The sequence below is a fragment of the Biomphalaria glabrata genome, chromosome 7 (assembly GCF_947242115.1).
Source record: "Biomphalaria glabrata chromosome 7, xgBioGlab47.1, whole genome shotgun sequence".
NCBI classification, from domain to species: domain Eukaryota; kingdom Metazoa; phylum Mollusca; class Gastropoda; family Planorbidae; genus Biomphalaria; species Biomphalaria glabrata.
Window position 1 is genome coordinate 35,508,592 of NC_074717.1, and position 20,874 is coordinate 35,529,465.

Sequence of the window (20,874 nt, forward strand, 5' to 3'; positions counted from 1 at the left end):
CCAAACTAAACTTAACAAACTTACATTCTACAAGTAAACCAGACTAAACTTAACAAACTTACATTCTACAAGTAAACCAGACTAAACTTAACAAACTTGCCTTCTACAAGTAAACCAGACTAAACTTAACAAACTTGCATTCTACTAGTAAACCAGACTAAACTTAACAAACTTGCCTTCTACAAGTAAACCAGACTAAACTTAACAAACTTGCCTTCTACAAGTAAACCAGACTAAACTTAACAAACTTGCCTTCTACAAGTAAACCAGACTAAACTTAACAAACTTGCCTTCTACAAGTAAACCAGACTAAACTTAATTCAACCCGTTACTTATACTTCAAACAGAGGCATTGCTTTAAAAATCGCAGACTTAAAATTGTCGCTACTTTTGTTATCGACTTAAATTGTGTATAGAAGCTGCAAACCATCACCTTGAGCTTGACATGGTATTTATGTTAAAATTTCATATTTTAATAGTCGAAAAATAAAGAGAACAAAATGTGTCTGGTATGGGGATCGAACCCGCGACATTCACGTCATTAGTGCGACGCTCTGTCAACATCCAGTCAGACTTGTATATGCGAAATTATTACTTGTAATTACTTTTTTTTTATTGAACTTTTGACTTTCTTTAATTGATAAAATTCCACTTTTTTAATACCGTTTTCTATACATAATAAGAAAATGTGACATAAAGGGGCCGGGGCGGGGGGGGGGGAGGGCAAGCAATAGATGGATACCTAAACGCGTTAATACAAAAACATAGATCTACATATTGTACAACAATTATGGAATCCCTTTCAAAATCCTTATACACTAAAATATTTTCTGTGCAATTTCCAGTTAACATTTTGTAATTTATCAACATTTTTTTTTAATAAAATTATTTTCCTTACACCCCTCCTGGTCAGCTAAAAGGCTAGACTGAAAGTGTGAGAACCAGTGGAAAGTGCTGGTTTATGGTTACTAATATAGCAAGGTCTGTGAAAGGTGGGTCTAAATGACCGAATATCAAGTTGTGGGTCTTAATCTTTATGTTTTTGTGAGAACCCGTCATGGAGTGTCCGAGGTAGTCACTGTGAGAACACCGTAGAGTGTGTCTGAACCACTTTCAACTGCGTCAATATTACTTCCAAGTAGTTTTATAATATACAAATTTATATCAACTCTGTCTGTCTGTCTGTCTGTCTGTCTGGTACAATATTCGTAAACGTTATTTCTACCACACCCAGTCTGGGATCACGCTGAAATTTTGCATAATTATTCATAGTAGATATCAATAAAAAAAATGTAACCAATTAGTAAATCAATTAATTTAGTTTTATTATACATTATATAAAGAGGGAGCTTATTCCTGCAGTATAGACATATGTGACAGTGATTTTGCGGTTGTTTTCGTTAGATAAGCTTTGTTTGCATATATATATAATTATATTTATATATATTATGCCAGTTTAATGCTCGTGGCAGTCAATCATCTATTAAACAAGTTGTGGGTATTCATATTTATAGTCCCACCTTTAAAACATCACCCTATTCTGCGCCACTTCTTGCGTCATGTGGGTCAGTTTCTGTCTCGCTCCTGAACTTCTTCTCTAAACAAAAAATGTTTATGCAGAATTTAAAAAAAAAAAAAAAGAAAGAATAAAAAAAAAAAAAAATCCAAAAATTCCAGCATTGTAGACAGCAGCCGACGTAACGAGCCAGGGGAAGAGGGCGAAAACATTTCTGTGACTGTTTGTTTAGCTTGTTTCTCATGTTGCCACACAGACCTCAGAAAGCATTGGAAAATCTTGCACAGAAGTAAAAATCTTACACCCTCGTGGCATTACTCTGTGCAGAATATCTAGAGGCCTCGTCCGTCTCCTTTCTAATTGTAACGCTATATAGATCTAGAGATGAAAAAAAAAATATGTGAAGAAAAAGAACTTATGGGAGAGGGGGGGGGGATAAAAAATGTTTAAACGAAAAATGGAGAAAAGGTCCAGAGAGTAGCACGAGGTGAGCTGGTGGTGAATCTATAATCTTAGTTTATGTTCGCCATTGTATCTGGGAAAAGGCTTACTGACGCTATACAGATAATTTATCTTTGTATCCATAGCCTTCTAATGACTGTGGGGGAGGGGGGGGGGCGAAAAAAAAAAGAATATAACTCAAAATTAGAAGGGAAGAGGGGGGTCAGGGGGAGAGATGTTGCGAGCAAGTAGAGAGGCGGAGAAGCAGAGATAGGTTTAAGCGGGTAGGTGGATGTGGATAGGGGTGGAGGGAGTCGTGGGGTAGAGGGGGAAGTCGCTGAATGTACACATCTTGTAATGGCATTAACAGGGGGGCCCCCGCTGAAGATACGATTGGGTTTCACCCAGAAATGTATTAACTATTGCGCGTGAGCATAATTTTTAGATTTCTTGATGGTGTGCGTGGATGGGTGGTGAGGGCGGGTGGGGGGGGGGGGTTGAAGGTAAGTACGAGCGATGAGGAAAGGGGAGAGGGGAGTCTCTCGGGGTAGGAGGTGAGCGCTTCTCTAGATTTCTTACAATGAAAAGGAGCATGGTGAAAGAAGGAGCAACTAGTAATAGAAGTGCGGCCTTATCAACTCTCTCCGGGTGTTCCCTACCCCGCCCCTCACCCACCCGCCACGCCCGACAGTAATGCCTTTTCCGAAAAAATTCCACCCCGCGACATGAAGAATTAATTATAGCTTAAGAAAATATAGTCAGACGATGAGAGAGAGAAAAAAAAAGTTAAGTTTACTAGAGTTACATTATCAGTCCTAGGGTAGAGAGTTGGGAGTGGGGGGGGGACTCCCTTGGTCCGCAATAAGTTGTTTTAATAGCATCTTTGGGTCAGAGAGACATCAGACATCTTTCTGTATAACGTAACCAATTTTTTTTTTTTACATTTTTAAATTTATTTTCACGATTTCTTATTATAGACGCCAGTTGTGAATGTCACTTCAAAACATGCAGTTTGCATTTAAATCTTGATTTTCATGACTTCTTGTTAATACTCTTTCTTTCTTCTTTTACGCAGGTATCGAAATGGAGTAGAGAGTTGTGTTGCCTAAGGCGAAAATCCTGTATTGAATATGTCAACTGCAATGGATTTTTCGCCTCTCAAGATGGAGACGCCTCATTCCAGCCCGCATCGAACGCCGCTGAAAGCGTCTCCGAGATGTTCGCCAAAAGGCGAAGAAATGATGGAGTCCCCGGCTTACACCAATGTGGGATACGGTCGCACCAATGCGTCCTTCTGCGGCTCGGGATCAAGGTCGCAGTATTCGTTGGCAAAGGATGAGTATAGAGTGAGTCCTGATACGCCGTGCTTCTCAAGGACAATGCAGAGTCCTGTGGTTATTGGCAGCAGGTCCAGATCGCCTTCGCCGAAAGTTGAAAATTTTCTTATTTCGGAAAATTCGCAGTCAAATACTGAGAGATCTTCTGAGAAAATTTCTAATCAGAAATCCGGACTTGATAGTTTTTGTCCCGTAGGTTACGGAAAACGTTGTTCCGACGTAGCGAGGGGACCCACAGACGTGGCTTCATCCAGGGATGTTTTTGACAAGCTCTCGGCACTGGCTCGAGATCAGTGTGCTCGCCGTTCTCGACAGAGCTCTGTCGAAATAGTGGAGGACATGGACGAGGCCGACGACTCTGTCGTGCTCACGAAAGAGGACGACGCATGCAGCAGCTCTGACAAAGAGGAAGACGATGACCAAATCGAATGCGCCGAGTGCAACAGGGTTTTTTGTAACCTTCAGCGGTATATGGACCACAGGTGCTGTCGGCCTCAGTCGAGACTCAATGCTTTATGTGATAAAATGGAAGGAAAAAAGTCCTCGTCTCCTAGCTTCATCTCATGCGAGACTTTTCCGAGTGATGCTGAAATCTTCAAGGGAAGAATCGTGTATAACCCCAACGGCTCGGCGTATATCATTGAAGGCATCGGATCGGACAGTGAACTAGATCTGAAGTTCTCTCTGCCACCCGATTCCATTGTCGTTAAGGATGGTCAGTCTGTGTTATCAGTCGAGCGGTCAATACCGAAAATAGCCAACGCCGTATTCTTCTCCAAAGTCGACAAATCTGTGGAACTTTCTAAAAGTAACGAAAGTCCTCACCCAGACGACGCGCCGAAAGCAAGTCCCGTAATCAACAGGTACAACGTTTATGAACTTAGAAGCTCAGAGATCGATGAGCTGCTGGAGTTGTTCCCCCCTTATCCAGCCAGCATCCCAGCCAGTAAACCTATACTTATGTGTTTCATTTGCAAACTTTCTTTTGGAAATCCAAACTCCTTTTTGCGACACGCAACGCTGGACCATCGCATGGAACTGAACGAGGGCGAGAAGACGTTGCTTTGTAGGCCCAGCGCCTCTGCTCTTATCCAGGCTTTTGGTAGAGAAAAGTACCCAACGGTGACAGTGCTACAACACGTCGGTGAGCCTCACTCTTCGCTTCGTGAAAGCAGTTCACCAACTCGCCCCAGCAGCCGAAATAACGAGTCTGTGTTGAATAATAACTTCCTTCGCTCGCCCGCCAAATCTTCTAGCCCTGACGGAAGCTCATTTTCACAGCCGTCGTTTAATCAGGACACACGAGTTGCCGTGTCCAGAAGCCCCACGTCTGAACAAGACGAGTTCCTTGCGAACCACCGGTCTTCCTTTTCCAATGCTTTCTCGGCAAACTTGAAGAGAGAGGGCTACCTCCATTCTCCTCAAATTTCTGGTGCCGACTTTCTCTCTGGCAGCCATTTTCTTTACTCATCTCAGGGAGACAGATCTCCGAAACGGCAGAGGTCGCCTTCATCTGTATTGCCATCGCCTCAGAGAGCGTCCTCGCCGTTGACTTTAACGAGTTCTGATTCTTTTTACCCCATGACGTCAGCCTCAGGACTTTTGCTGAGCTCGTCCGGTCACCAGCAGCATCTTGGCATGCCTGCACCCTCGAGCTCATCTCTGCAGTCTATGGGCTTGGGGATGACGAACTATATGGGCTCGTGCGACGAGCATCCTCAGGGTAGAGCTCAGGGAGTGGAATGTCCGAAATGCGACATTGTTCTAGGTTCGTCTCAATCACTAGGAGGTCACATGACAATGACCCATTCGAGAAACTCTTGCAAAACTCTCAAATGTCCGAAGTGTAATTGGCATTACAAATATCAGGAAACACTTGAGATCCACATGAAGGAAAAACATCCGGACAGTGATGCTCAGTGCGTATACTGCCTAACTAACCAATCTCATCCGAGGCTTGCTCGAGGGGAGTCCTATTCATGTGGCTATAAACCATACCGGTGCGATGTGTGCAATTATTCAACCACCACGAAAGGAAACCTTAGCATTCACATGCAGTCCGACAAGCACATAAACAACATGCAGGACTTGGCGAACGGCGGAACTGAAATGAAAATGCAGCCGCCCCAGTCTCCTGCTTCTCAGCCTGTGCCGCCCAGCTCTTCGACCCCTGCGCCCCACAGTGTCTCTCCTTTCTCGCAGGATGACTCCCAATACAAAAAGCTGAAACAAAAACAGTCTTTTCGGTGCGAGGTGTGCAGCTACGAGACATCCGTGGCGCGCAATCTTCGCATTCACATGACTAGCGAGAAGCACACGCACAACATGCTCGTGATGACGCAGAGTATCAACCATCTCCACCAGGACATGACCTTGCACCAAATCAATCAGATGAACCAGCTGTTTGCTCTAAATCACCAAGAGCAGGCGGCTCGATTTGCTGCCATCAGCCCCCACCTCAACACTGGTCTGTTTTCGTACGAGAACATGCTGATGTCCACGTCGGCGCCTCCGCCCCAGCCTAGCTTTGAGCTACCAATGAATCTGACGAAAGAAAATGGAATTGAAGAACCTTCGGGATCTTCTTTCAGCAAAGACGCTAATAAGCTTTTCCAGTGCTGCATATGCAACAATTACGGGTCGGACAGTATCGAGAATGTTCACAACCATATACAGTACGATAGGACAAAGTCGGGCAACTCCGAGGCACACGTCACCTTTAGCAACGGCGCTTACCACTGCAACCTGTGTAGCTATAAGACGCACCTAAAGGCCAACTTCCAGCTGCACTGTAAGACGGATAAGCACCTCCAGAAGCTGCAGCTTGTCAACCACGTTCTAGAGGGTGGTGTGGAGAACGAATGGAGGTTGGCCATATCGGGCTCGCCCATGCAGATCTGCTGCAACGCCTGCAGCTTCTATGCAAACTCCACCCACAAGATGCAGCTGCACATGAGTACTATTCAGCACGAGTCGTGCTCTCAGCTCTTCCGGCACCTGCAGCTCCTGGATCACGCCACCGCGCCCAGCGCGCCGTCCAGAGCACGGTACTACCACTGCACCCTGTGCTTGACCAACGTACGAACGAAGCAGAAGCTTATCTCCCACTCCAGGACGCCCCACCACATGTGTAAGGAGCAGTCCTTGACCCAGGGTCACCTGTCCATCTTTGACGTCTTCCTCATCAAAGAGATGTCTGACGGGGCGCCAGTAGATTTTGAGGATGAAGGTGAGCAGTTCTTGCGTCTTATTTCAACTCACACTTTGTTTGTTTTTGGGTTATTTTTTAGTCTCTCTCTCTTCCATGTTTTCTATTCGCATTCTTGTCGAATGTTTTGTTGTAATGATCCACTTCTGGGGTTTCAGTAAGTCCACCTCTCTTCTGTCGATATAAATATTGTTACTGTATATATTATTTGTCTTGTCGTAATGTTGTATCAGTCATTGAGACTATCATATTCTAGCATGATTATTTGTCCATTGTTGCATATTCTATATCGCAACATCTCCTTCTCTTTAGTGTGGATATAACTCCCAAGTATAAATTTAGTGAACAAATATAGATAAGAACATGGTTACAGTTACAATACAGCTGCTGTTTCACTCTGCTCATTGTCTCCTTTATCTACATAATAAGCCTTCTCTAACCAAACACTTCTTTTTTATTGTATTGCTATTCTAGCTATTGTTTCGAGTTTTGCGGTGAGCGCAGTCGTTTCTCTTTGTAGATCATGCGCAGCCTGTGAACAAATTTTATTTATCGGTTGCTTCCCTTAGACAAGTTGCTATCAAAATGTTCTCTTTTTTTTTCTCTCTCTCTCTCTTTCTCTCTTCTTCTCGCTTAATCTTCCTCTTGTTTTCTCTTTATCTGTATCAATATGTCTATCAATAAGACTTTTATTAACCATTTTCTCCCTTGTCTCCCTGCTCCGTACAGACCGAACACCCTCCCCTTTTTAAGACACACACACACAACTTCATAAATATTTATGACATTACTTTTACATCTATAATATATCGTCATCAAATCAACGAAATATTATTCGCTTTGATGTATGTCGTGGTTGTTATTCTGGCCATAGTCTGCCCGGGCACCCCTGACAGTCTAAGAGTTATTATATTAAGTAATTAAAAAGAGAACAAATAATGTCAATATGTTAACGTATACTAGTCAACAACAAGCGTTTACGGCTAGAATGTATCGTCATCAAATAAAAGAAATATTATCATTAGCTGTGATGTACTCGATGCTTATGGTGTGACATCTACGCATGTTATTACAATTTAACTTACAAGCGGATAACTTAAAGGAGCTTGATGTTTTAATGGTGAAACTAATGAGGAATAAATATCATCACCAAGTTACAATAGTTATAGCCTTTCGAGTAAGTGATGAGGGTGGGTATTAGATGTGACCCTTCCTTCCTCCTATGTCCTACATCTCCTTCAGCAGCAGACGACGATGTTCGAAGTTCCCCTCCACCTCCCACTTTTACCCGCCTTTTTCTCTCTAGAAAATGATCTTTATCCAGCAATGCAATCTTAGTCAGTTCTTAAATAGGCGTTCTTCATATAACCGCTCTTTGCAGTGCTGTTGTCATTTCGGGCTCTATCGTATCACGAGCCAGCTCACGAGTCCGCTCAAGATGAAACCTTTCGATAATGTTTTCAATCTAGATCTAGTGTTTAAAAACCGAGCATTAATGCAAAAAAAAAAAAAAAAATTGAAAAATTACATCACATATAGAATCATAAATTATAGTATCTAATTAAAAAAAAAAAACTGGAACATTTATAACTATAAGTTGTGCCATACGCCCAATAGTTTTTTTTTTTTATTGAATTATTTTATTTTGCTCATTTTTTTATTTTTTTTTTTGAAAACACAGTCTATAGGACAGTTCACGCTGTAAAACCCAGTCGTTTCTTTCTAAAGCTAGCAGTTAACAAGTTAGTCATTTTGGTCAGTGAAAAGACCAACAGTGCTGTACCAACTATTGTTTTCATGACATAGATCTTAGCCGGGAATCTCACTCCGATGTACCATTTCTAGACCAAAACGTAACTCTTTACCAATACGTAACTCTTGTTCGATACGTAAATCGTGTTCGATGGTAGCTGAATGTGTTACATCAACAAATCTCTCGTAGCCTAAAATGTAGCCAGTTTATTTAGTCTCATGCTAACTGCCTGGCTTTTCAGCCAAAGTAATTGTCGTGAAAAGCTTTTAATCAAATTGAACTAAACCACTTTTGTATTGAATCAGTTTTTTTTTTACTGCAATTTAATAAATGGGTACAATGCATATATAGCTCATAGAAATTAAAAAAAAATTACAATATGAACACCAGGTATGTACAAATAAATTTGAGAAGGTAACTGGCAGTACGTTGATTAAATACACCACTCTGATGGAAATATAGAAAGTCTCCATTATCCCCCCCCCCCCCCCAAAAAAAAAAAAAAAAAAAAACACTTCATAGAATCTCCCCGACCGCTCGCTACCGGGTATGCAGTGAAGGGGGGTTCCAAAAGGTCAAAGGTCGACTCCATATCGCCCTGTAGAGGGTGAAAGAATTCAACCAATTGTTCCACGTAGGGAATAAAAAAAATGGAGTGGGTGGTGTAGTAGTGGTGCCCTGGTTCTGTGTGTGGAGAGAGATTTGCACTGCACCCCCCTCCCCTTCCCTCGCCATCTTCTCTCTCTTTTTTTTTTTTTTTTCCATATTTATATTCAAATTTTCAAGCGCCCTGATTACTCCTCAAGATGCTCCCGTTGTCAAGGACAATGTTTGTTATCCTTTGTTCAACGTGACCTGCACCACCATTCTTTCACCCCCCCCCCAACACACACTCCGATTTTCCCCCACCCCCTCAAACACGCACACATCCATAACACACCACCTGAAAGTTTTTGACTGATGGAATCCAGAAAGGTTTTGGTCAGTTGGGCATTTTTTTTTTTTTGATCTTGCGTGAACTTTCAAGGCTTTTCCTAAACTTCCAATGTTCTGAGCTTGTCTCTTCTGAGTCACCTATGCCGTCTGCAATCAACAGCTCGTGCTCGGTTAGACAAAATACAGAACTAGCTTTGGACTTCAATACATCGTTTATGTAATTTTCCTTCACTAAAAAACTATTACCAAATAGCATTGGTGCTTTTATCTATGTAACATGTATGCGCAATACTCTAGAGATTTTTTTTCAGTAGGATTTACATTAAAGTTATGATCAATTAAACACTTTTATACTTGATTCAGTCAGACTTATAGAGCTCGACTCTCAAGGCCCTAGAGTATTCTTATCTTATCTTATATAATACAGACGTTACTTCAAAAAAGAAGATGATTACGTCATACGCGACATGCATTCAGTCATGCATATTAACCAATGACTTAAATTCTGCCAATTCACTGGTTTTCCTGACCAGCTCAGGCAACCCATTCCATGCTCTAATAGCACTAAGGATGAAGGAGTATTTGTACTAATTCGTCCTAGCATATGGAACGAGGAATGTGCCTTTATCTTTGTGTCTTTCTGAGTATTAAAATTCTGCGCTTTATTATTCGTCTTTTCGTTCTGACTAATTAGTTTATTGACATTTAACTAACGGCCACACTCACTAATGTTTTGTAAGAGGTAGTTTTTTGTGTGTTTTTTTTAAATGACCTTTTGAAAGCATTAACCTAAAGTAAGTAGAAAAAGAAGATCCTCGATTTTATGTGTTCTTAACTGCTTGGGTGATTCTGGGTACGAACCCTACCACCTCCGCTGTCCTGCCAGAGATTTGGGCCAGGATGTAATAATATTCCATTCTGAAGGAACATTCGAAACATGTCAAACAAAGCTAAATTATTTGTAACACTTACAGTTAGCCTCCTTCAGTCGTAGAACGACTACGGTTCATCTCGCACACTTTTTCATGTGGCTATGGAGCCCTATTTTGGAGAGACTCTCCCGTCCACAAATATCGCAGGTTAGGATGGCTTTCGCTTCGGTGGTAGAGGAGCTTGAAACACTAATTGTTAGATTAAATGAATGCTAACATGGCAAAAGATCACAAAAGTAATTCGATTAAACCCAAACAGCTAAACCCAAACAGCTAAACCCAAACAGCACCTCTCTCGAAGTACGGGAATATTTCTTGACTTAAACAAACAGGAACATATTAAATTAACACCCAGTTAAATACTGCAGTTTTCCTAGATTGCTATGTAATAAAGCTGCCTGTTGTATAAAACAGTCAGATGGACACATCTCCCTATAGTATATAGCCCATGATGCCTTCTGAACAAAAACTTATCCAATAGATTTCACTTCCTGTTTCTTGCGCTTTGTTCTGGTGCGCTAGGACTTGATTCTTTTGTTATTTACACATTTTGACGTGAATCAAATATTTGCTTTTATCTCTAAGTCTCGGTGTCGGCGTGCTCTACATAATTCATATTTAGGTATAACTGGGGTTTTTAATGGAAAATCCTCGCAACAACGTTGGGACGTGTGTGTGTGTGTGTGTGTCAAGAAACGATATGTGGTTATACCAGCCCATGTTTGTAGCATCTATTGGCTGTATTTTTTTTTTTTTTCTGTTCGACATTATTTTATCGATTTGAATATTTGATAAAACTCTGCAATTTTAAAGGAGAACAACCGGTGGTGTCAACATTTCTTGTCTGATGTTGAATCAGTCATTTAAAATATAAATCTCGATACATTTGATTACATATTGAAAGACGACCTTACACTTATCTTATCTTATATAATACAGACGTTATTCAAAAAAAGAAGATGATTATGTCCTAGGCGTCATGCATCTAGTCATGCATGTTAACCAATGACTTAAATTCTGCCAAGTCACTGGTTTTCCTGGCTGGCTAAGGCAGCCCATTCCATGCTCTAATAGCACTAGGGAAGAAGGAGTATTTGTACAAATTTGTCCTAGCATATGGAACGAGGAATGTGCCTTTATTTTTGTGTCTTTCAGAGTATTTTATTAAATTTTGTTTTTGTATTTGAAGATTATGGTTCAGTGTTTTATGTATAATTGCTACTTTACTTTTGAGTCTTCTGTCCTGAAGGCTTTCTAAATTTAGTGATTTTACTAAAGGTGTTACTCTAGTCAAATGTGAATATTTGTTTGTTATGGATCTCTCTGCTCTATCTTGTGTATGTTCCAGTTTCTTAATGTTTTCTTGAGTTGAGGGGTCCCCAAACAGATATTCTATTAACGACCTAAACAATAAACATTACTTTGTACAATAAGAGAAAGAGCTTTTAGACATTTGATTCTACACAATTGAAAAGTGCTCAGCTAGTATTGTCGGATTAAAATAAAATATAGAGCTCATCAATACTTCCGTGTTTTTTAACCGGATATTAATGGATTAGTCTCCATTTATAAAAATATTTCATGATATTTACCTATATTCATTGTCATACATCAATATTTTTTTAAATCACAATAAAATATTAATAGAGGAGAGTATCAAACAATGAGTCATAGCTCAACATAATTCAAGTGGTCAGTGTATGTATCAAAATTAAGATAATTAGATTATTCATTTCCCCAGGGACCCCCCCCCCAAACCCATACCAAGAGACTGTAACTTTCTGTCTTGTCTCATGATTCATGTAAAGACCAGAACATGGGTCAACGAAAACACAGAACTCTTGAATACGCCACTGATAAACTAACTGAAATGATTTCATCACAACGAATTTTTTAAATTTATTTTAATGTTCATTATTTTGTCGTGATTTGACTTTTTGTTTGACATGTGAGAAATTAATCTTCTAGAAGGTAATTTATGAGGCCAACATTTGCTATAGAGACATTGTTTTTTTTTCAACGTTTCTATAAAGTTTTTTTTAGACATAGAATTTATAATTTATACTTTTGTGTGTATGTAAGCAGCCCGGACAACTAGGCCACATATTTTTGTAGTTAATTTTCATTACATCTTCAAGCTTTCATAATATTGTTTGAGGTCCCCGTTACACAGGCGAAGCTAGAAATGTCAGGATGGTTCGGCCGCACTGGACATCATACACCCTTGCTACGCCACTGCTCTCTTCTGTCAAATTACTGTACACTATGTGCTTTATTCATTCATTTTGTATTTAATGTAGTGAGGGCAATGCAGTGAAATCATTGGCTGAGTTAAATATCGAATTGTTGTCATTTGTAAGCAAGTGGTCATTGTAGTATATGAGAGGCTATCGCTGTTCCATCTAAGAAAGACACAATAGCCCAAGGCTTGAACTGCGAAAAACCAAAACGTGGTCACGTGATAGTCATTTGAACCTATGTGACGTAATAAAAGAATGCTTAAAATATTTGTTCCCTCCCTTTCATCTTGTATATACTCTCGACTCCATCACTTCTTGCTATTAATCTTCATATGTTAAATTCCTCTTCACCCCCCTTCCCCCAACATCTCGCAACTCCTTCCTCGCCTCTGTTTCGGGTGGCAGACACAAGGAGGGGGGGGGGAAATACTAGGGATGGGTGAAAAGAGACAATCACACACTCACATTCACATAACAGCACTCAATCACACACACACAAGATTCTCTCTCTCTCTCCTATGCCATTCTCTCTTTCTTCCTCTTCCTTCAACCAAAGGGAAATAATAAATAAAAAAAAAAAAACAGCAGCTCCGTTGATCGGCGTAATGAGTAATCCTGAGAAAAAGTTTTTAGTAATGAGGACAGGACCAGCGCCAATAGAAGAGAAGCGAGGTTTCAGTGGCTTTGTTTGTCTGTGCTATCATTTCGGACAGACACGGGGGAAGCATTCAAGCACTCTAGGAGAAAAAAAAGGGGGACAACTGCGGTGTTTCCTTTTTTTTTTCACTCCCTCTCTCTTGATTTTTCTCCCTTTTCTCTACATTTTTTTATTGCATTTGATAGCTTTTAAGTTTTTTTTCCCCTCACTACCTCGCTTGGAAAACTACTGCTTACTGGACCTGCTAAATTCGTTTCTGAAAACGGCTTGGCTATTCCATGGAACTACTCGGGTAAGTGTGGACATTTTGTGATAGTTTTTTAAAATTTGATTTCTAGCTGTAAATGTGTTTATTGATACCGTTAGTGATATAGTGTAGTTGGCGGCGTTCAGACAGATAGAGTTCATAAAAAGACTATAGATCAAACGGGTGTATACAGTTTAGCATCTCTCGTTGCAACCTCGGTTGTTTTGGATGTTCTTTTTTTTTCCATTGCTATATTTGATGTAATACGTATTGGTACTACCCGAGTGTAAGACGAGGTTTAACGTGGACATGAGAACATTTCGTCATATGCTTTATTTACATTGAACATGCAGCGGCATTTAGTGGCAGTTTATATTGAAAAGATGTTTACGTCACATGTTGTTGACATGTAGACTCTATAAGTTCAGGTGCGTTGTTAAACGTGTGGTTATATTTGTATTTGCTCTTAAGCTTTAAAGAACAATCCTCACGTGCCTGAATAGACGCTTGGAAGTCAAGCTAATAATTTACAATTAAATTCACGTTGGTGAAATTATGTTTATTTCGGTTTCTAGATCTAGACACTAGGTATTGTATCATATCCTGTCTCTAGTTTAGTACTCTAAGTAATAACAGGATTCGTTGTTTTTAAAACCTTTAAGGGCCTTCTGGTAAATCTGTCCATAAAAGTGGGGGACATTGTTGTGTATATAAAGTTTCAAATGGGGAGGGGGGGCAACAATATTGAAGAGTAGTGCCCATTTGGTCATCGTCCAGCGTTGCATACAACCGCCCCACCCTTTTTTTTTATGGATGGTCAAGTCGCTTCTGCTTGTTGAGTGGTGACCCATGTGACCAACCGCTTTTCTATCCCCGGCTATTTTCTGTGACAGGGGGGGGGGGGAGGGGGTTGTTGAGTCTGCACTCTAGTGAGAACTGAAGATGCAGTGGCTGAGAGCGATGTGAGCAGTTGTGTGTGTGTTTGTGTGAGAGGCAGGAGAGTCACTTGTTGGTTTCTCTCTATTTTAAACAGTATCTCGGTGACTGTGTGTGTGGGTGGGGGGGGTGTCAAAGCCAAACAAAACAGGGATTCAATCTTCTCTACCACAGCATTCCAAGGTTTGGGACATGAACAACCCCGTTAGACATCCGGAAGTAGCCTAGCTTGAATTTGAAGACACATCTCAAACATATTTTAAAGAATAACAATTATTTTAAAAACATTGATCATTCAGCAATTAACAAAAAAAAAAAAAAAAAGATTGTATTATTTGATGTTAAACTCTGAAGTCCTATTGAATGACACTTAATCGGCACATGTGAGTTTACCTGTTGCTTTGAAACACTTTGTTACATAAAGAAAATGTATTCTAATTCTACATCTATGATGATGTTTAAAGATTCCTATTGTTAATGGAATGATTCATTCAATGTCTAGTGTAGTATTACATTAACATCTCATTTCGTGCATTGAGTTATATTATTAATACGTTACCAGTGTTTCAACATTTTAATTCAGTAATAATTATGACATAAAGTTTGCTTGAATAACACGTTTTCACTCCCCACTGCATTATGATACTAACGTAAAGCCTCTTCACTGTAATGTAAGGCCTCTAAACAATTTTAACTCCCCGAGGCCTCCTCCGCTTTAAACTATGGCTTCTATCTACCAGTGGCACTCCACATAATCCTCATTAAATTCATGAAAGAAAAAAAAAAAGCGAAAGTCCTCCAATCCTCATTTAGTTGAGTTTCTAAATTTTGATTGTCAACAAAAAACCACGAAGCGATGCTCGGGTAGAGATTGCATTTGTCTGAACTCACTCTATAAATAGCTCGGGCTCGCCTCCATCTTTTTTTTTTTTTCTCTTCGTGTGTCTGTCTCGTCTCGTCCTTCGCACGATCTTCGATTGAGTTGTTGCAACGAATCTGAGGGCTTCAACACACTCGTTTCCAATCTCCGTCTGCACTTGTTGTGTCTTTCTGTTGGCTACGATCTAGATCTAGTGCCCCATATGTAACAGTTGAAACATAATAGCGATTGAATGGTTTAGCATAGGTTTTGATTGTTTGGAAGTAGATTTAGTCTCATCGGAAATGATGTTTTGTATGAATATTATTTTACATTACTTTTTTTGTTGTTGTTGACAAGGTTAAAAAAGACAAGTAATCCATGCATACAAATACATTATATATATACATATCCCCCTCAGGGCCTAGGCCTGCCTTTTAATGTAAGAAACCTGTATAACATTAGGTGTTTTGATAATTGGGTTTAAACAGTCAATTATTCTTTTTTTTTATTTTACAGTTTTTTCTTTTTCTTTTTACTCTCTATCCTACACTCTCTCTTTCTCTCTCTCTCTCTCTCTCTCTCTCTCCCTCCCTCTCTTTCCCCGTTATCTCGTACTTTCTCTTTTATTTCCTCCCTCTCTCTCTCCCTCTCTCTCTTTCCGTCTTTCACATTTGTAATGCAAAGTTCATGCTTATGGCATGCTCAATGCGCTATGGTCCTAACAGTTTTGTGAACCAGAAATGGGGGTGGGGGTATCTGGGAGAAGGTTTCCGTGCTGCCTATTGAAAAATCATTTTTTTTAAAAGTTGTTCGAGTCTGATTTTGAACCTAGAACTTCAACCTGGAAGGCCGAGTAGTGACCCAACTAAAGTCTGGTACACGTTGGAGTTGTATTGACTCAGGATCGCCCTAAAAATTCATTCTGGAATTAAAAATTCCATTTTTCACCCACAGACGAACGTTAGGCCCCTCATTTCGGAAGCCAAGTTAAAGCCTCGCACACTTATTTAGTGTTTTCTAATAAAACCTGAATAAATTTAAAAAAGCTATTGATTAATTACTTTTAAGAAATAAATTTTGTTTGTTATTGATAAAGGGAAATAAATCCTACAGTACTGGTATGTATGGCTTTAAATACACAGTTCTTCCCCTTATAGTTAAGCTTCGTTTTAAATTAAAAGTATTTTAAAAAATTTATATATATATATTAATGGTTTTTTATATATCTAAATTGAAATCTATTTGACTCCACCCACTGGCTTCTTTCTTCCCTCCCCTCACCCCTCCTCCTTTGCCTTGCACAGTACATGGAGACTAGATCCTCTTTCAACAATAAGCCACAATCCTTTGTCGTTATTTATACTGGATAATGTGTTTGGATGGTTAATGGCTAGTGTGTCGTCTCTGCTACTCCAGACAGCTATACGAGTTTGTATGTTTTGTTGTGGTTTGGTTTGTAACTCTGTGTTCGCCTCTTCACGCAGTCAGCCTTGCTCAATAGATTGGGTATCATAATAATTTCTTTTTTTAAGTCTATCAAGAACAGGTTGACATTAAGATTAAAACACTCCGCGCAAACACGCACACACACACACCTACACATTGTTTCTTCAAAACAATACCAAGACGTTTTGATTGAATAATGAGAGGGCCCCGTGCGTTATTGATTGCCCCATCCCCCCCTTCCCACAAAATATTTTTAATGACGGGCCTCCTCTCGCTCCTGGCTTTCTTATTGTCTTCAGCTACACTCCTGTTTCCAACAGCCTGAATGTTTGGGTGTGTGTGTGTATGTTTAATTAGCGATTGTGTTTTAGAACCGAACTTTAGAATACATCTATAGCCCAGTGCTCCCCCACCCCACCCCTTTTTTCCTATCTCGCCCCCCCCTCCCCCCTTTCCCCCATCTTTTGTTTTACTAGACGGCTAACTTGATTCAAACTATTCTCGTATGCTTAATTTATGGGAATATAACTCCACCTCTGATTACTAATACAATTAACTCCCTTTGTGCGTTTTTTTTCTAAATTTAATTTTTTTTTTAGCCTTCGTCTGCAAGAGCTTGTGGCTTCACTGTTTTAAGATTTCATTTGAAGTGTTAGGTCCGTGATCAAATCTATTGGACGTTCTAGTTAATTTATTGGATAACTCTGTGAACGCCTGGTAAGTTGTACGTTGTTGTGTGTGGTTAGCGTGGTATTCTATGCACTCTTTGTGTGTAGGAATGAGTTCAATCCTTATCACGATAGTTTAGAACAGTGATGCCTCAACCCTTTTTCCGACCTCGGAGCCCTAGAAATTTATTTTCCCCACAAACATATTGTTGAACGTGAGCCTCTTGGAAAGGAAAGATTGCAGTTGGACATGATTCGGATGTGGCCCGCGGACCGCAAGTTGGACGTCACCGTTTTAGAAAGGCAAGGAGTAGTTGTTATTTTTTTTCGCTATACAATATTATATTGTCTCATGTATGGAGCAAACCGAGTGGTCTTTGAATATGACTTCGCCATAGAAGACAAGCATACATCAATACACAAAGTACAAAACATTGTAAATTCAAGATAATATTTTAAATTTTGTTTGGCCAGTGAATGCTCGCGATTAGATTTAATTTACGTTTTAACATTCACTTTGAAATATTTGATGTTTTATTGACTTGGAATTGAAAACGAGACATGTTTAAAGCTTTTCTAATGTCTTCCTTTTTACAAAGCTTAAATCAAATAATTATGTCTGTCTGGTAAAAAGTTGGAACATGTTTTTTCTCCCATTTCCCATTCTTGGATCAAGTTGAAACTTTGCACAATTATTTACTGAACCTGACAACACATGAATCAATAAAAAAACAATTAGTTATTTAATTGTTGGTGATTTTATTATTTTGGTTGATTTCGAGATAAGGGGAATAAATGCTACTTAATGAGAGATGTGTGTGTGTGTGTGTATATATATATATATATATATATATATATATATATATATATATATATATATATATATATGGATTTAGTCCCCTTGTTACGTTTTGATACATTTTCTTTTCTCACATTCCCAATATCGGATCAAGTTAAAATTTTGCATAATTATTCATAGTCGATTACAATACACGAATCAATCCAAATAGTTATTTAGTACTAGTTAATAATTTTTTTATATATCAGAAAGGGAGCTAAACCATGTAGTTATAAGAAAATGGCAGTAATTAGTGGTTATTTCCCCTTAGATAAGCTTTGGTTTTAAAGAGTAATTCTTTTTTCTTTCTATAGCTTGTTTTCTTCTTTATTTCTTATGTTGATGTAAAATCGACAAATCTTTTTTTAAAAAAATAAAAAATTGTAGGTTTACCGTCGTCTGTTCTGCTGGTGTAGTTGGAGCACACTTTAGCGATGTAATCCAACTCACATCACGGACTCCTCCCCACCCCTCCCAATACACAGCCTTTGAGAGACATGTATATGTTTACACAGATTCCAAATATAAACCTGTTTGAAGCACCTTTGATGTGCTCCCAGACCAGGAGATGTATCTCGCTACTACATGTGTAGAGGAACGAAGAATCGCATCTTTTTTTCTCTCTCTCTTTGTTGTCGCCACTGGTCTCTTGGACGCTTTATTCTATGCCGACCTTTTTTTGTGTGTGTCTGTATGTGTATCAACAATGGAGGCTGAAGAGATGAACGAAATGGATGTCGTCACACAGAACAGTGGTAAATAGCAACAACCAGAAACAAATCTGAAACATGGCTACCTGTAAACTTGGGGAGGGGCATTGTTTGAGTGCGTTTTTTCTTTCTTTTTTTTACAAAGTCAACTCTGCCTTTCTGTCTGTCTGTTTTGTTTGTCTGTCTGATGAAAAGTTTTTTTACATCCAATCTAGGAAAAAGCTGATTTCTTCTACCTGACGGAAGAATAATAAAAAAACAACAAACAACCAATTAGTTATTTTACTATTCATAGTTATTCTGTTTGGTATCGAACAAAGGAAATAAATTGTACTTGACTTGTGTGGTAGTATACGTTGAAATAGTCACCTTTATACTTTGCTTTAAAGTTGGAAAATAACAATAGATAACTATAAAACCTTCTATTTTCATAAGCACTTCTCTGGTAGAGTGGTTAGAGTGTTAGCTTGAACAGGCTAGAGCCATTGAGTTAGTATTTTTTAAATATATAAATGCATTTCTCCCACCTCCTTTCTCAACGTGTACAGACAAGTGATAAGATCATAGCATGGTGAGAAAGCTAATTGCATGAAATTGCGCTAAAGAAAAACAAGTGGTAAAAATATTTTTAATAGCATTGTTAGTGTAAATTAAATTACACATTTTAATTACTTGACTGATCCAAACTAATTGATACAACTACGCTTAAATATAAGCTTTGTTTAAGATAAACAAAAAATATTTTTTATACTTTCTTTTTTTTTTTTTAATTTTGCTGTTCTGAAATACTCTTTTTGGGTCCTAGCAGGATGGCCCCACTAGCTTTAAATACTGCCAATTACAAGACTTGCTAGGGTTTATTTTGAAATGAAAATGGTGTGCGGCAGGCCTGTGGCAGTTAATTGAACTTCTAGACTTACTGTCTCAATAGGACGGTACCCGCTGTACTGACAAGTTGTGACTTGTGACAGGACACTTTCACTGCGTATTCTCGAGACACGCATTTAAGCGACCACCATTGATCAGATACCTACATATACCCTCTACACCCCCCCCTTTTATTTCTCTCTACGCCACTCTCGCTACATTTAATCACCCTCGACCAAAATCTCGACGTATTCAATATCCTCATTTAGATCTACCTCCTCACTGGTAGTCGGTTTACATTTGTTAACATTCTCTCTCTCTCTCCTCCTCCTTATCAACTTTAACCCTAACCTCCCAAACACATAGTTTCTCTAAAAGAAAGCAGAGGGGTGGAGGGTTATGATTAATGGTTAATAGCCTTACACGAAGTATGTGATTTCAATGTTGATATGGCCACAGGAGGACAATGAAAGAAATTTGACAGGACTTTTTTTTTTGTCTTGACCCTACTTAGGCTTTCTGCCAAATATGTCCTCTCGACCCCACCCCCTTTAGTTTTGTATCCCCATGTTAAGGTATCAAATATCCTAATTCCCCTTTTTCACAATCAGTATACATAAATGTACAGTTCTTTCATGTTAGAAGCATAGCCAGAAGTATGAATTACTTAATGAAAAGAACTTCATGCATGCATGCTACCTTTACTTGTCTAGGACCTCCATTTCTTTGTTTGACTAAATCATATGTGTATCGCTTTCTTCTATTAGTTTAGCTTTTTATAATTATAATAATAACATTATTATTATTATTATTTTATTATTATTATTATTATTATATTATAGTTCCAGATTCTAGTTCACTATTACATTCTTCTGTTTTAACATTGCTTATAATAGTGAAGTATAACTAAAGCGAATCTGGCCCACGTGATCTTGCGTCTAATTAGCACTTTTATTGTTTAATGATAAAATTCTGTCTCCTGTGTGTATGTGTGTACGTCCGTGCTCTACAATGTTTTAACTAGTATTATTGTAAACTAATTAATTAATTAAGGCAGTCCGGGGGCGCCTTGCTGGTGTAGTCCGCCTCCACGCTCGCTCCCCGACCTCTCCTCGTCTGGCGCCTTTATTATGATTGGTATCTTGTTACCTGTTGCTCGCTCACCTTTAGACCTTGCGGCTTTCATGTACGAACGTTTTGATTGACTCCTGTTTGACCTTCTAGCTTCATCAATCTGTTTTTTTTTTCTTTATTTCTCTAAATATTTCTGTGTTGAATA

The 20,874-nt window shown here is 39.1% G+C and overlaps 1 protein-coding gene across 7 annotated transcripts in view; it reads left to right on the forward strand.

The window, feature by feature from the left end:
• The window catches only part of LOC106070043 (zinc finger homeobox protein 4-like), a 309,151-nt gene that overhangs the window by 175,144 nt on the left and 113,133 nt on the right, over positions 1-20,874 (forward strand). For 5 of the 7 annotated variants that reach the window (XM_056036650.1, XM_056036654.1, XM_056036652.1 and 2 more), the window contains one exon: positions 3,033-6,523. In XM_056036650.1, the coding sequence (XP_055892625.1) occupies positions 3,088-6,523 (3,436 nt within the window). In that variant the 5' untranslated portion in view covers positions 3,033-3,087. Of the gene's footprint in view, positions 1-3,032; positions 6,524-13,157; positions 13,314-16,973; positions 17,230-20,874 lie in introns of those variants that run through there. The other 2 variants (XM_056036657.1, XM_056036658.1) reach the window with 2 other exon arrangements.